General features: G+C 49.8%; 1 protein-coding gene across 8 annotated transcripts in view; it reads left to right on the forward strand.

Moving 5' to 3' along the window:
• The first annotated feature begins 304 nt into the window (after nt 1-304).
• The window catches only part of Epb41l4b (erythrocyte membrane protein band 4.1 like 4B), a 154,546-nt gene continuing 141,521 nt past the window's right edge, over nt 305-13,329 (forward strand). For 3 of the 8 annotated variants that reach the window (XM_076934931.1, XM_076934933.1, XM_034503638.2), the window contains exon 1: nt 307-664. In XM_076934931.1, coding sequence (XP_076791046.1) covers nt 359-664 — 306 coding nt within the window. In that variant the 5' untranslated portion in view covers nt 307-358. Of the gene's footprint in view, nt 665-13,329 lie in introns of all 8 variants that reach the window. The other 5 variants (XM_076934934.1, XM_034503639.2, XM_076934929.1 and 2 more) reach the window with 4 other exon arrangements.

The following is a 13,329-nucleotide window of genomic DNA, read 5'->3' on the forward strand; positions in this document are numbered from 1 at the left end:
GCAGCCCGCAGCCGGGTCTCCCCGCGGCGCTCTTCGCGGGGCAGCGGCCACGCAGCAGCTGGCACCGATCGACCGCCCCAAGCGCGCGGCGGCGACAGCGGCGACAGCGGCGGGACGGTCCCCCGGGCCGCCCGTGCGCGCTCTCTCCCGCGCGGCTACTCTCGGCGGGCGCTGGCCGGGCCGACGCGTCCACCGGGCGGCCGGAGCGCGGCCTCGGCCTCGGCTGGGGCGGGAGCGAGCCCCGGGCCGCAGCCCGCGGGAGGCGGCGCGGCGCGGCACTGACGGCGGCGCCGGGCGCTCCCGGGCGGCGGCGCGGCGGCAGCGCAGGGGGCGGAGGCAGGGGGCGCCCCCGGCCAGGATGCTGCGGTTCCTGCGCCGGACCTTTGGCCGCCGCTCCATGCAGCGCTACGCGCGGGGCGCGGCGGGGCGCGGGGCCGCCGGGCTGGGGGACGAGCGCGACGGGGGGCCGCGAGGGGGCCCGGCCGCCGCCGCCAGCTCCTCGGTGCTGCCCGCCGCGCCCGGGGGCAGCGTGTTCCCGGCCGGCGGCGGGCCCCTGCTCACGGGCGGCGCGGCTGTGCACATCTCAGCCTCAGGAGCTGCCAAGGCCACCCTTTACTGCCGCGTCTTCCTGCTCGACGGAACCGAAGTGAGCGTGGACCTGCCGGTGAGTGACGCGGCGCGTGCGGGGCACTGGCAGCCTGCGCTTCTTGGGGGCAGAGCCCCCTGCTCCAGTGGTTCTTTCCCTCTGGGACGCTTCCCGAGCTGCTTTTGGGGGACCCCTCCCCCATCTTCTGCCAGTTTTCCCCAGCCATGAACCCTCCTGGACCACCAGCCCGGCTATACTCTGGGGCCCAGTCTTTAGCTTCTTGCACCGCAGGGTAGCGGCCCCTTTCTTTGGCGACCACCTAGGTTTTTTGTGTCTCATTCCTACCCCATGCTACCCTATGCATACGTCCCCTCCCCTTGGCGCAGGTGGCCCGCATTCCCTGCCAATGTTGGCCTTCCGATGCTGGATTGAGTAGAATTTTTCAAGCGACGCAGGGCTGTTCCGGGGTATCCCGCTTTTGGGTGTCAGGCCTTGGTGGAGAAGAAATCCTTGCCTGCTGCTCAGCAGGTGCCCCAAGTTTGAGAAGAGGCTTAGGGAACAGTTACCGCTCTGCCTTCTGCGGATTCCCTATAGATGGCCCCCATAGGGAGCCTATCCCAAAGTGCTCCCTGGCTCACAACCTCACAGGGAGTGGAGCGACTTGGGAGCCAACTCAGGCCAGGTCAGCTTTGAACGGACAGAAGCCTTGGCGTGCTGGGAGTTGGCTCCGGTCCCCTCTGGACTGGCCTACCCGTTCCCACACCCGGCAGTGTGCGTGGGACGCTCAGGGCATCCCGGGGTGGCAGCACCAGGGCCTGAGTCCCGGCCACACACCTACAGGTGGTTGCACTCGGGCCCAGTTCCAGTGGCAAGCTAGGCCAGCGCCAGTGTCTCAGACAGGGAGTCCAGCCGCCAAAAGAGCATTTCTGGCCGAAGGGGCCAGTCAGATCCGATCAAATGATGCACTAACGGGCGCCCACTGCGCTGCGGCAGACGGTGCCTTCGGGAATCTTTGGGCTTGACTGGAGACACCGCAGTAATTGAGCTTTAGATGAGTTACAGATTGTCCGGAGCGTTTAGGCCTCCGGACAATCTGTAACTGGGTGGTAGGAATTCTTTGGACTTAAGGAGAGAGCACTTAACCTGTAAGGGTTTCAGATGGGGAAAAAATCAGCCTTGCTAGCTAGGGCTCTAATGCTTCTTCTTGTGGGTTTAATATGAAGACAGTTTCAATTTATGGTAGTTTCATTTTTGTGGTTCCTGTGCTCTCTAGGAGAGCATTTTGTCACAAAAATATCCTCGCGAGGCCTTTTCATAGAAGAGGTGCCAACATTCCCTAGCCCAAAGCTGTTGTCTTTTAAAAAGCATACATGTCACGGCTCCCCAAGAATGAGGCTCTGCAGCTCTGATGCAGAGAGGCAGCCTGAGAGCGGGGAGCAGAGGCTAGGTGAGTGGGCAGCTTGGGTTGAGAGAGGATGTGGCGCAGTTTGCATCTGGCAAAGAAATGATATCTTTGGGAACTTTGTCGGTGCTCCTTGCCTGGTAGTTTTCTTGTCTGTTCCCCAGGGATAATTGGCTTATAAAACGTATTGCTACTGTCAGGTTTGTGAGACAGGCTTAAGTGGTGTTTCTGAGATGAAAAATTGCAAACGGAGTAAAGTGCCTGTGTGCTAAAGAGATCCAAACAGGTACACAAATGAACAGGTTGGGAAGCTGACTGACTGCAGCTGGTGGGGCCATGGGGGAGGGGAAACAGTGGCGTCCTAAAAGGCTTCCAACCTTTTTGTAAAAGGGCACAGAAGAATTCCTCCATCTCAGGTTTCCTTTGGATGCCAGGTCTTTTTGATGCTTTTTAAAAAAAAATGTGTGATTTAATGAACCTCGAGTTTTATTTATACATGCAGACATATGACTATGCACCATGTCCATAGACAAATAAAAAGCAAATAAATGCTGGCTTTGTTGTGTGAGCTCTCAGGGAGGAAAGATGAAGAAAAATTGCCAGTGAACATGGCTCATTGATTTAAAGATTTATTAGATATTGGAATTGCATCAGTAAATCTCCTCCTCTAATCTTCCCAGATCGGAGTGCTAGTTCCTGTAATTAATTCTCCCAGTTAAGGTTTAGTGCCAGGCGGTGGCTCCCCTGTGAATTTGTGGTGTTTGTGCAGTTCCTGAGACCCACTTTAATGGATTCCTTTTCTGTGTCTCCTTCTAGACATTTGACCCCACGTATGCTTGTTCTGTCTCTGGATTTTTACTGCTTTCTGGGCTATGGCCTTTCTGGCTGTTCGTCACACAGATAGGATTTACCTTTGACCTGGTACCCCTAAGCTTCCTTCTATATTGGATCACTTTCATAAAGACCTAGGGACCTAGCCAGACTAACTATGACTCCTTTGTAATTAAAACCCACTGGTAGCTTCAAGAAGTCCTTTGCTCAGCACACAAAAGTGGTAATGTGTTGTCATAAACCTTTTTATTAGCCACTCTCAGGACAGACACTTGTGTTCCAAAATGGCCTCAAACACAGTAACACACTCAAGTATGACCAGGCTGTGGCACCTTGTAGCACGTACTCATCATTTATGGGGTGTCTCGAGTGTGCTGAGCCACTTACTGCAAACACAAAGGTCAGGGAGAGATGGCCTGGAGGCTCCCGGAAGACACATTTGGAAAGACGCTTTATATTCTAAGTGGTGCTAGTAGGAGAAACCCTCCCTGGTGGGATGTTCGTTCCAGAAGGTTGAGATGGGCAGGTTGGGGGTGTAGGGTGTGAGGTGGGTGTCGGGTAAGAAGGACTTCCTGAACGTTTTGATGCTTGAAATGCGAGCAGGTTAAATCCACTGTTACTTGGCAAAGCCACAGTCCGGTTGTCATAATTAATAAAAGAAGATGCCACTGTCATTTTCCTAGTGTGTTCCCTCCCAGCAGGCTTGGAGTTGGTGGTCTAGTTGGTTGAATCTGCTAGCATGCCTGGATGTTCTGGGTCCTTCATGTAGGGAGTCAGAGCTTTCTCAACACTGAAGAAAAAAAAACTAACAAGAAGGTCTCGCCTATAGTATACAGTCCAAAGTGGGCTTGGTGTACAAGCCCAGCTTCCAAGTAACACCAGCAGTGCCACCCTGAGCTGTTTCTCTTCAGAAACCAGCCCTCTCACGAAGGGCACCTCCCTCCTGTTAGTCCAGCCATGCTCAGCCTTCAGGTGTGGTGTGGTCTGCAGGAGCCAGCCACTTTACTTCTGTGAATGCCTCTGCAGATACCACTGGTTCGTGTGCTTGGCAGCAGCACCCACTGTTGGCTCATATTAGCTCTCTGTTGACTAAATCCCTGGCATGGCTCCTGCTTGGTCCCCTTCGCTCAGCCCCCTTCGCTCAGCCCCGCCTCTGTTGCCTGCGTGAGTGCCTGTGATCTTTCAGCAGCCTCATGTGCAAAGCTGTTGGGACCAGTGGCTTGCCAGTTAGCACTCCCACCATGCCTTGCAGGGGAAGGCTGGTTGGCCAGTGTAGCATTTGGCACAGTTGCCCTCACTGTATCTGGAACTTGGCATCGACTCACTCACTAGGGTACTGTGCAAACTCGGAGAATTTCAGTGTTACTTTATAGCCCGGCTGCCACCTTGGGCCACTTGGACTCTGAGCGTTGGCTTCCCCGTTTTTAAAATGGGGAGATGAAATGATTAAAAACAAATTAGAATGCTTCAGTAAGGCATTGGAGGATTGCTAGAAAGTCAATTTTATAAATGTCTCATCCTTTTCTACAGAATGTGGAGAAGTATTAAAAAATTGTAATATGGACTTTAGAAAAACAAAAGTGAGCCATACCAGGCAGGCTTCCCATTGATTGGCTCTTGTTTAGTGGGATTGGAAGCTGGATGCTGCATGGGAAATGCTTTTTTAAAAAGCTTCACTTTGGAAGGGAAAAGAAGCCTCCCCACAGGCTCTTAGGACTGGTAGAACATACGAGGTTCAGCATGAGGATCATATGCCTTATTTAGGAATTGAAAAAGCACATCTGCATCCAGTGTATATAGGGTGACTGAGGCCAGGGGCTATAGAGTGACTGCCCTTTGGTCACTCCCTGGAGGGCTGGAATGGGCTGCTCCAGGAAGGTACACAGAAGGCTAGGTTGTAGGATGCTGCCCTAAGTCCTGCTCCCCTCCCCTCCTCTCCTTACCTATGCAGAAAGGGTGTATGAGGGGTGGGGAGGTGTTTCTGACAGTGCGAAGCAAAGCAGGTTTTTTTTTTCATTCAGTGCACAATTTCTTTTTTTTAAATTTAAGATGGTTTTACTGTGTTGCCCAGTTTACAACTCCCAGCGATCCTTCTGCCTCAGCCTTCTCTGGTGCTGGGACTACAGGCATGTCTTAAATGTTTTCAATTTACCTGAGGAAGTGTGTGTGTGTGTGTGTGTTTGTTAGTGTTATTTTTCTCCTCAAATATTTGCAGTGTTCTTGGGGCTGGAGAGGCTTTGGCAACTAAGAACACTGGCTGTTCTTCCAGAGGACCCAGGTTCAAGTCCCAGAATCTACTTGGCAGCTCACAACTGTCTATAACTGGTTCCAGAGGACCCACAACACTCACCTGACACACAGTTGGTGCACAGACATACATGGCAAGCAAAAAACCTATACACATAAAGTAATAGAATTAAAAATTAAAGAAAAAATCTGCAGAGTTCATGCCTAGCATTCTGGATTCAGTATTTCAGGGAACCAAATTCCTGGTTGTTCACAATCCTCCACTGCGTATGATTCTGATCCTTTTTGTCCCTTCACATTCTCTAATACACTGTGGCTGTGGTGACAGCCAAAGGCAACTGCACTGCACATTAAATCTAGGATGGGTATGCCTGTGAGCATGTGCCTGTATGTGGTGACTGTGGGGCAGTCTTAGACCTGGCTATGGATTGGCCTGTGTTTCAGAGAACCTGATTTTGCAATAGTGGAGTGGAGGCTGGGCTGGAGGAGGGATTTGATGCCAGCTACACCGTGGCAGTACTCCAGGTGAAGGGTGAGGAGGGCATCCCTGGGAGAAGGGGCAGAGGGCCCTGGGCCAGTTCATAGATGGAATCAGGTGAGCATGTAGGGGAAGGACAAGGTGCCAGTGTGGAGCATGTGTGGGTAATAGGCCTCCCCCACCCTGTACTGTGGGAAGAATGAGGGAGCAAAAAGGAAACCCCCAAGGTCTGGCTGCCTCCGCTGCCTTGCCTGGTCCAGGTCTCTTCATATAAATAGGTATTGGGGAGTGACAGCCCTGCAGCACTTGCCCCACCCCTCGACAGACCTTCAGTGGGACTCTTGGTGTCTGTCCCATGGGTCATGAGATTGTGTTGTTTCTGTAAAGTGTGTCTTTATTATAAAAGGTAAGCTGAGCTAGGAGTGAGTGAGGTGAGTGGTAGGCATCCTTCCCTGGTAGGATGTGGCAGAGACTGCCTGAAGCTGGTGCTACCCTGGTCACTGTGAGGAAGGGAGGGGTGTGGTTGGTGAGTGGGGGTTCCCCTGGTCTCTTCCAGGACCAGTAACATGACCCTCCAGAGGTACAAGCTCTGAACAAACATTAACTCGCTAAGTACTTCCCATGTGCATAATTACATTGAATCCTGTCCCTGGTTTTGAAATAGTAGAAGGCCAGGAGCTTTTCCCTTACCTTCTTGTGTGAGAACTTACTCTACCCTGGTAACCACAGAGATCCTCCTCCTCCTCCAGCATGTGTCCTTCTTACTGCTGGACCTCTTAGGCTGGCTGGCTGCAGACGTCTCCTTCAGCTACTCTGCTCTACCCAGAGAATAACCCTCTTCAAGGGCACTGTCTGTCCATCACACACATCCCCACCCCACCCCACCCCACCCCACCCTACCCCAGCTTTCTACTGCCAGGGTCACCTGCTGATTCATCGGTGTGTTTTCTCAGGTTGGTGTAGGTAGGCTCTACTCCCTCTTCTCACAGCGAGAAAGTATGGAGAGGCCAAAGATGTTAAAACAGCTTCTCAGATTTTGTGAGAGGTTGGAACCTCCGGCGACATTGTACTGTGTCTCCCTCCGGCTGTACTTTTATTCTTTGTGTTTAGATGGAAATGTGTATTTTGGGTGATGAACTGAATGGGGCCAGTTGGAAAAGCCCTGTTGACCCTGATCTTTCAGTGAAGCTATGGGTCTTCACTTGTTACACTCTAGGTATGTACCACAGTGTGCTTGATCCTCTGAGCTCTATACTTGGGTGAGAAGCAAGCTTGGAGCCCTCCCTACCCCCTACTCTTCCTCCTGTTGGCAGGTTCTCTTGAGTTCCTTGCATCAGGGAACATCAGTTGGAACAGGGTGGTGGTTAGTTTTAAATGTCAACTTGACACAATGTAGAACAACCTGGGACCTGCTCTGGTGAAGGATTGTCTGGATCAGGTTGTCTTGGGGCCTGACTGTAGGGCATGGTCTTGGCTGTGTTAATTGATACAGGAAGAGGAGCCTCAGTGTGGACAGCACCACATTCCTCTGAGTTCCCGTCCTGAATTGTGTAAGCAGAGAAGTCAGCTTGAGTAAGTAGTAGGTGTGCGCAGATTCATTCTCTTTGCTCCACTGTGGGTGGGACTAGTAGCTTCTAGTTCCTATAACTCGGAATTGTGAATTAAAATAAATCCTTTCTCTCCTAAGCTGTTTTTTTGTTTCTTAATCTGCCGGCTAAGCCCCAGCTCTCTCCTGTAAAACTCAAGGATAACAACAGTTAGTTCCAAGATAATCCCAGGAACCCCGAACACAGATCCAGGCAACAGAAATGAGACTAGGAAAGGGAAGAGGTCACAGTCCTTAACGCCCGTGAAAGCCCAAGCCAGAGCTGGTCTGTTGGCCGAGCCCCTCCACTCTAGTGTCTCTAATCATGCATCTTCAGCCTCTGTGGTTCCTCTCCAGCTAACTGTATCCTCTCACCTGGTCACTGGATTTTCATGTCTATTTACAAAAAATGTTTTTCAAAGTGTTTTTGCTTATGCAGGGCCAATTTTCTGTAGTTAACAAAGGCTTATGGAAGCTCTTACAGTGTGTTGGGGGTGGTGGTGGTAGTGGTGATGGTGGTGGTGATGTGTGTGTTTTAGGGTGGGTGACTTTCTTGAGTTCATAGTCAATGGTAGACATGTAACGGCGTTGGAAGTAGTCCAAGGGAGGGGCCGCTGAACTGCGGTAGAGTTGGAAAAGCTTTGATGCCCGTAGTGACTGGGGCTGTCCCAAAGGATACATAGTAGCACGGCTATTGTGTTTTGCTAGAAGGTATCTGGGCAGCAGGTGCAAAGGCATAGAGGATAGGCGTGTGGGAGGAGGGAGCTCACTCACCCTTTGGACTCCTTCCCGGCAAGTATGGAGAGCTGTAAACTCTGACTGTGTGCCTTGTGAGGGACCTTTGAAGTGCATGAGATCCTGGATCTGTGCTCAGGAATTCTATGAACCTCACAAAGACTGTTTTCCCAAGAGTTTTATAGGAGAGTCAGGCTTAGCTGGCAAGTTAGGAAACTTGTCTGAAGCCACACAGTTAGCAATGTCCAGCTTCAGGCACAGACTGTGGAGAAAATGGTCTGAGAACGGTCTGGCAGCTCACCTGGGCATGGGATGGGTGAGTGGCTCTGAGCCTGTCCCAGGAATTCACAGGTGCATGGGGACCTCAGAGTCTTATGAAGATTTCTGCTTTTGAAGGCCATTTGGGACTTCTAGAGCCTGAGTTCACATCTTTGGTAGACTGAGTGCAGTTTGTTTCTTTTTCTTTTTGATGGTTTTTGGCTTGTTAATTTGTTTTTCAAGACAGGGTATCTCTGTGTAGCCCTGGCTGCCCTGGAATTCATTCTGTAGGACAGGCTGGCCTCAAACTCACAGAGATCCATCTGTCTCTGCCTCTGGAGTGCTGGAATTAAAGGCATGTGCCACAACCAACCAGGAATACAATCTTCAACACCCAGGTCAAAAGCAGCCTTCATAAGGAAGTGTCTAGTAGGACAATATTAAAACTGTCATCAAGAACACCGCTTTTCATCTCCCCACCCTGCTGCGTGGCAACTGTTGGGTCTCACTCTGTTTCTTTTAGTCTTTGTATAAGCATGACAGGTTTTGTTTTGATTTGTTTTGTAACCTGGGAGCTGAACCCATGGCCCTATACATGGCTAGGCAAGTATTCTTCATTGTTGGGCCTGTTCTTTTCTTAGCAAAATATTTCTCAACTGTATAGGCTTCCTGAGCTTCTCACCCTCTGTGTTCTGCTTCTGACTGACTTAAATCTGCCCTGCCTCTCTGTGTGTGGCAAGTGAGTAATGCCTGCTGCTGCCTTCTCTGTCTCTGGGGGTTGGAGGTTGATACAGAGCATCTGCTCTGGTGCCTGTTAAGCACCTTGCCTCCAAGGCTCACAGAATTTGTGTCATTTCTTTAATGGCCTTGCCTGGCAAGGTATTACCTTCTCCTTCCAGGGGGTTTCCAGAGAGCAGATGGCCACAGGCCACGTGCCTGGTAAATGTGGTCCATCCGGATCTAGTCTGGGTTTCTGGACTTCCTTTCCGTTGCTTCCCCCAGCTCAGGTGCACAAGCAGCCCTCCCCTCCTGTTTCACCTCGTGTTCCAGGGAACTCCCAGGGAGGACAATAAAGTTTCCTGGTTCTGCTTCACCACACTGTCTCTCTGTGTCTGGAGTTTGGTTTCTGAGCAGTTTTTGCTGGCTCTTTCCCCTAGTCCTACCTAGTTAGTGTGCACAACTTTTTCTTCTTACAGTTAAGAACTGGAAGATTCCTCAGGGTTCTGTCCTACCATGGTACCACTCAGTGATTGCTTGCCACAGAAAGTAGAGCTTGGTCCTAGGGTTGGGGTCTTCCATCTTGCTGGCCTCTGAGTATACATCCACAAGTGTCTGCAGAGGAGACATCCCTGAGCTTTGTGATGCTCTTCCTTCCAGACCCTCATCTGAGTGCTGTCTTCCATGTCACGACCTTAGCTTCTGAGTGGCCTGATAATGCTAATTCAGTGCCTGCTTCAGCTGCACCTACTCTAAAGTAGAGCTTTTCAATCTTACAAGGTAACATGGGGCTTGCCATTGTAGCCATTTTAAGTATATGGCTATTATACCATCCATCTCTAGAACTTTTTTCTCTTCTTAAATGGAAACTCCAGCCATATTTGGACTAAGTCTTCATCTCCTCTACCACACAGTACTCCCCACTCCCTACCCCCCCACCCCATTCCTGATCATCTTCCCTGGGGGTTCCCAGTACTGCTCTGTGTAACAGGAGGGCTGCTTGTGTACCTGATCCGGAGGAAGCAATGGAAACCCAGATCGGGTCCAGATGGATCACGCTTACCAGCATCCTTGTTGGGATGCTCCAAAACAGCTTTGCATAGTATTCAAAGGGCCAGCTTACGCTTCTTCACTTCCAGGTACATAATCCCAGGTCCTGGTGCCCACCGTTCTACTTTTTGTCCCTTTGAAGTTGACTGCTCTCATCTCATTAGGTGGATTCCTACAGCATTTGCCCTTCGGTGTAAGGCTTGTGTCATTTAGCAGCAACCCTCCTAGTTGTGGGCTGCACACTGCGTACCCAAGTCTGAGAGTTTTAAGGGTTTTGGACTGCATTACCTCAGACCTCCCCATCTAGTGGTGCCACTGTCTTTGGAACTGTAGAGGCCCTCAGCCCTTATCTCTTGTTTTTATTTTAATTTATTCATTAATTAATGAGTACCTATTTGGGGATGAGAGCCTATGCACATGCTATGGTTCGTGTTTGGCAGACAGAAGACAACTTGCAAGAGTTGTGTTTACTTTCTACCATGTGTGTCCCGGGACTCAAATTCAGATCCTCAGGCTTGGCAGCAGGCCCTTACTTTCTGTGCCCTTACCTCCTGGTTGATGGAACTCTGGTGTCTCCCTTGGGACTTGCTCTGTGCTCAGTATCTTCTAACCTGTCTTAGTCTGGCAGTGGTGGTGGGAGGTGATGAGCCAGTTTTCTTTCTCCCGTTATCTTTTTGTCATAGTTGCCCAGTATTGGCAAGTCTTCTGTCCAGAGTATTAAAAAAACTGAAATATAATTACAAAAGAATTTATGTTGAGACAGGGCCTCACTCTAGTCCAGGTTGACCTAGTGCTCACTCTGTAGCCCATGCTGATTTCAAACTCACATCAAACCTCCTATCCTCGGCCTTTGCAGGTTTAGATATGGGCCACCATGCCTGGTCAGATGTTCTAGAACAGGAAGAATTTAAGTCAGAACAATACAGAGGATCCTTGTACGCCTACCATCCAGTTCAAGCACAAACCAATCCCCAGTGCAGACAGGGCTCTGAAATGCTTTGTGGGGTACATTCCTGCTCTTCTTCCTGAAGCTTGCCTTAATCCCCTCTTTCTGTTTAAGGACTTTGCCTAAGCAGTACATTGTTAGTTTCTTGTGCTGTGAGCTGAGGTTGTTTTTCTTTTAGCTTTGTGTGCAGAGACCCATCCATGATGATGAGGTACCTGGGGTGCTAACTGCTCTACACTTACTCTGTTGCATAACTATAATGGATCCGTTTATCCTTTGGAGACATTCGGGATGTTTTCAGTTTAGAGCTATTTGGGGAAAAGAAAAATGTTTTGTCAAACCTCCTTGATTTGGTCCCCAGGTTGGCATTGTGCAAGTGTCTCTTTTAGGATGCATAACTATGGGGGTGGGCTGGACCTCATAATATTATGCCAAGTTGTTTCCCAGTATCCCAACAGCACATAAAGACATCAGCCATCCCTTCTGCTCCGGTGTCAGGCATTCTGCAGCCTTTTTTTTGTTTGTTTGTTTGCTCATTCTATTTCTTCAGTCTAGTGGGAGTGACAGCAATGCTTGTGGTCTTCCTTTTTTGGTGCTGGTGATTGAACCAGGTCCTTCTGAATGCTGGGCAGGTGTCCTGCTCTTGAGCCAGTATCTTCACCCCCCACCTTCACTTTCTCCCAGTTAATGGTAGGATTAAATGTTAGTCACCCGGATCTCCTTCTGGACCACTTAGCCTTAGCCCCCGTGCCTGCCGTTGCCACCACTGTGCTTTCCCATTGTGCTGGGCTCTTTGACCATTACACCTACTCCTCAGTGAGCTTGTCTTATTCCCTCCCTCAGAGAACACAGTCTGCAGGCTTCCTTGGCAGCCTCCCTTCGCTGAAGAGGAGTTGTGGGTGTTTGACTCCACTGTCAACAGCACGAGCTGCATTAGCAGCTGCTGGGGGCTTTGGGTGAGCAGTGAGTGGTGAGACAGAGTCTTGGCTTCATTCTGCCCATGTTCATGCTGGTGTGTGTGTGTGTGTGTGTGTATGAGTGCATCTGTATGTGGAGGCCAGAGGACAATTTAGAGTGCTATTTCTCAGGTGCTATTCATTGTTTTTTGTTGTTGTTTTCTTTTTTAATATTTCGTGTGTGTGTGTGTGTGTGTGTGTGTGTGTGTGTGTGTGATATGTGTGAGTGCATGTGACACAGCAAATGTGTGGAGGGCTGAGAACAACTTTGTGGACTCCATTCTGTTTTTCTACCTTTGGGTGGGTTCTGGGCCCCCAGCTTGCATAGCAAGCACCTTTACCTAGTGAGCCAGCTCTCAGGCCATATATTTTATTTTATTTTCGTTAGACAGAGTCTCTTCTTGGCCTGGATTCTGTTAATCTGGTTGGTCCAGGAGCCCCAAGGATCTACCTATTTGCTTTTCCAGCACCAGGATATTATAAGTGTGTGTTGGAAATTGAGTTTAGGTCCTCATGCTTTTAAAGTAAGTGTCTCACTGACTGGGCTGTCACCCCAGAACTGTATAATGGACTCTAAATATGGATCATGAGAATTCGGTATTGACCCAGGCATTGTGACTCATTTATACCTGCAGCTATCGCCTTCCCCAGTGACTCTAAAATAAATTTCAGATATGCTGTTTCAAACATGTACTTCATTAGGTATCTCTGGAAGAAGTGTTATACTTTAAAAAGTATACACAAGTCTTTCAAAACATCTCAATATAATGTAACAGTTACTTTTAGGTATCATGTATTTAGCTAATGTCAAGACTTTCCTCCGTTTTTTTAGCAGGGTCCAGTTGTGCTTTGTTGACAGTCTCCATGAAGCAGTCGGCTAGCCCTCTCTCCCCTTTCAGATTTCATCTATTACCATGTATTTGTTGCAGAAGCTGAGACATCTGTCCTGTATATGTTTCTGATTTTCTGGATTTTGCTACATTTGGTCACCCTGGCAACTAGTTGTATTTGAGGCCCCTGAATCAGGGTGTGTACATCACTGGGATAGGTTTCTGATGCTCAGAAAGTGTGGGGGAAGATATATAACTAAACCTGATATAGATACTCAGTGGGGAGGCCTAACATGTAGAACCTGGAAGAAAACTCCTGGATGAATGGAAAATACCACGGAGAGACTTTGCACTTGGAGGGCAAGTGGGAAATCAGCTTTCAAGGTGGCTGGAACAGCATATGCAAAGGCACTGGGGCTTGAAACAGCATGTTCAAGGTTCCTGCTCCTTGCTCTGTGCCTGCCAGGAAGCCTAACCCTTTCCCGCTCATCTTGTCTCTTTGAAGAGGCCTAAATTCCTCTCTGGAGATGGGAGGAAGGAACATTTTCCTTTTCTTCTGTGTGCTTTCGGTTTTACCAACAGCTACTTGATAGACACATTTTTTTATCCTGATCTCTCCTGTCTGGGTACCCTTTACCCTTACAGGGAGCCCTCTACAAGCCCTTTCTATCTCTCCCAGCTGGGTATGCCAGCGTGTTTCAGGGAACA

This window comes from Arvicanthis niloticus, chromosome 5, assembly GCF_011762505.2.
Source record: "Arvicanthis niloticus isolate mArvNil1 chromosome 5, mArvNil1.pat.X, whole genome shotgun sequence".
NCBI lineage: Eukaryota > Metazoa > Chordata > Mammalia > Rodentia > Muridae > Arvicanthis > Arvicanthis niloticus.